The 2953-nt window shown below is 41.6% G+C and overlaps 1 protein-coding gene across 1 annotated transcript; it reads left to right on the plus strand.

Moving 5' to 3' along the window:
- Positions 1-315: 315 nt before the first annotated feature.
- On the plus strand, positions 316-2432 carry LOC125608249 (cytochrome P450 78A9). The gene is made up of 2 exons (XM_048778280.1): positions 316-1386; positions 1531-2432. Exons 1-2 carry the CDS (start codon positions 331-333, stop codon positions 2161-2163), a joined length of 1689 nt encoding a protein of 562 aa, XP_048634237.1. The 5' UTR covers positions 316-330; the 3' UTR covers positions 2164-2432.
- The last annotated feature ends 521 nt before the right edge of the window (positions 2433-2953 follow it).

Here is a 2953-nt window from a genome sequence, read left to right on the forward strand (position 1 = left end):
TGTAAATATTGTTAATTTATTATTTAACTGCTGCTGCATTTGGTAGTTAACCAGTCATAAGTATCCCGCAAACGCACAAATTTCTAACCGCATAACCAGTCGTACAAATCTCTTAAAACCGCTAGAAACCGCAACCACCCGCATCCGCAAACTCCCGCAACCGCAACCGCTGCGGTTAAACCAGTCAGGCCCTTAAATAGATCCATATTAAATATAAAAGACAACATTCCCCTTGGAATATAAAACAACAAAAATATAAAATAAAATAGTCTTTGAATTAATCTCATTAAATTTTCACAAGAGGGGCCTAATTTTTTCCTATATAAACACATGAAGGCAGCAATTCATCTCAAACCCCACAGCAAAAAAGCCACTCACCTTTTTCTCTCCATCTCTCTCTCTGCTTCCATGGCCACCAAGCTCGACACAAGCAGCTTACTGTTCGCTCTCTTGTCCAAATGTAGCCTCCTTACCCAAACCAACCTCGCTTTGTCTCTCCTCGTAGCCTCCATCGCTTCGCTCGCTCTCTCTCTCTTCTACTGGTCTCATCCCGGAGGACCTGCATGGGGAAAATATTTCCTCCATCGCCGCCACCGAACCACCGTGATTCCCGGACCAAGAGGCTTACCTTTTGTCGGAAGCATGTCTCTCATGTCAAACGCTTTAGCACACCGCTGCATAGCCGCAACCGCGGAGAAATTCGGAGCCAAACGTTTGATGGCGTTTAGCTTGGGAGATACTCGCGTGATCGTCACGTGCAACCCTGATGTAGCTAAAGAGATTCTAAACAGTCCGGTTTTCGCTGACCGTCCGGTTAAGGAATCAGCGTATTCCCTTATGTTTAACCGGGCTATCGGTTTCGCTCCTTACGGCGTTTACTGGCGAACGTTGAGGAGAATCGCTTCTTATCATCTTTTCAGCCCTAAACAGATTAAACGCTCTGAAACGCAGAGACGTGTGATCGCGAATCAGATGGTGACGTGTCTCGCAAAACAGAGTAGCAGCAACGGAGGACTCTGTTACGCTCGTGACTTGATCAAAACGGCATCGCTTAACAACATGATGTGCTCCGTTTTCGGGAAAGAATACGAGCTTGAACATGAGCACGATGAAGTGAATGAGCTACGTGGTTTGGTCGAAGAAGGTTATGATTTACTCGGAACACTTAACTGGACCGATCATCTCCCATGGCTGTCGGAATTTGATCCTCAGGGAATCCGGTCTAGGTGCTTTAGTCTCGTACCGAAAGTAAACCGGTTCGTGAACCGGATTATATCTGACCACCGTGATCAAACTCGTGACTCGCCTAGTGACTTCGTTGACGTATTACTTTCTCTTGATGGTCCGAATAAATTATCCGACCCGGATATGGTCGCGGTCCTCTGGGTATGCACACGTTCCTTATTTTATTTTTAATAAATAGACAAAACAAAAACATAATAGATCATTTTAAAATAATGCCATTTTAGGTAATATGACAACAATTATGGTAATAACTAATAACGTAATTGTGATTTATGGGTTTTACAGGAAATGATATTTAGAGGAACTGACACGGTGGCTGTATTGATCGAATGGATTCTTGCTAGGATGGTCCTTCATCAAGATATTCAGACAACAGTTCACAACGAGCTTGACCAGGTCGTGGGGAGATCAAGAGCCGTGGAAGAATCTGACGTGGCTTCTCTAACATATCTGACGGCTGTGATCAAAGAAGTCTTGAGGCTTCACCCGCCAGGTCCACTTCTGTCGTGGGCCCGTTTAGCAATCACAGATACGATCATTGACGGTCGTCGTGTGCCGGCAGGGACCACTGCAATGGTTAACATGTGGGCTATAGCGCATGATCCACACGTGTGGGAAAATCCGTTGGAGTTTGAACCCGAAAGGTTTGTAGCCAAGGAAGGTGACGTTGAGTTCTCGGTTCTTGGGTCGGATCTAAGGCTTGCACCGTTTGGGTCGGGTCGTAGGGTTTGTCCTGGGAAGAACCTGGGTTTGACCACCGTGACGTTTTGGATCGCGACGCTCTTGCATGAGTTTGAATGGCTTGCACCGTCGTCAGATGACAAGACCGTTGACTTGTCCGAGAAACTGAGGCTCTCGTGTGAGATGGCTAATCCTCTCGCTGTTAAGTTGTGCTGCAGGCGCAGTATAAGCGTATGAAAAGATTATTATACACTGAAGGAATAAAAAAATATATGCGAGTGCGATGCAGAAAAGAAAAGAAAGGAAAACGAAAATAAGAAGAGGATGTGAAGCTTTTTTATATTAACATTTTGCTGATACGCAACGTGTGTGGTGGTGTGAGGAGTGGTGCATTGTAAATATAATGAAAAACATGAGCTAATATACCATGTGGATGTCACAGAAAAGATTAGAGCTACTTATGTGAGTTTCTATTTTAATATTTAAACTTAATTTTCTCGTTTGGATATCTATCTTATGAAAACTAATTTAATACTGTGGATTATTAACTCCGGATTTCTGGAAAATGATACTTGAACGCCAACAAAGCCCTAATTACATGAAAAAAATAGTATAACACTCTTTCATCCACCTACTAGAAAACTAAAAGCACATTTATCATCAAGAATATAACTATTTTAATTATTTTTACGACCAGAAAATTAAAAATATAGAAATGGTGATGGTGAATTCATTTTAGGCTACAAGTACAAGTTGATATACACATGTTGTAATATATAATTTAAAGTGATTTTAGACAGAAAATTAATTAATAATAAATAACATACAAGTTTGTTTTTGAGAAACAAACATACAAGTTATGGTTAAGTTATCATATTTTTTGGAAATATAGAAAACAGAGCAGAAGCTCGTTTTAGCAAATGAGAAGCTAATGCTTATTTATAAGGAAAGATGCAAAATTGTAAATTACAGAAGAAGTAAGATGTCAAGATCTCTACTTGTTAAAGAGTCCATGACCTCCACGCCC

Source organism: Brassica napus, chromosome A4 (genome assembly GCF_020379485.1).
Source record: "Brassica napus cultivar Da-Ae chromosome A4, Da-Ae, whole genome shotgun sequence".
Classification (NCBI taxonomy): domain Eukaryota; kingdom Viridiplantae; phylum Streptophyta; class Magnoliopsida; order Brassicales; family Brassicaceae; genus Brassica; species Brassica napus.

Coding starts and splice junctions, on each gene's coding strand:
- LOC125608249 (XM_048778280.1), top strand. CDS start 331: ATGAAGGCAGCAATTCATCTCAAACCCCACAGCAAAAAAGCCACTCAC. Junction 1,387..1,530: donor ATATGGTCGCGGTCCTCTGG/GTATGCACACGT, acceptor TGGGTTTTACAG/GAAATGATATTTAGAGGAAC.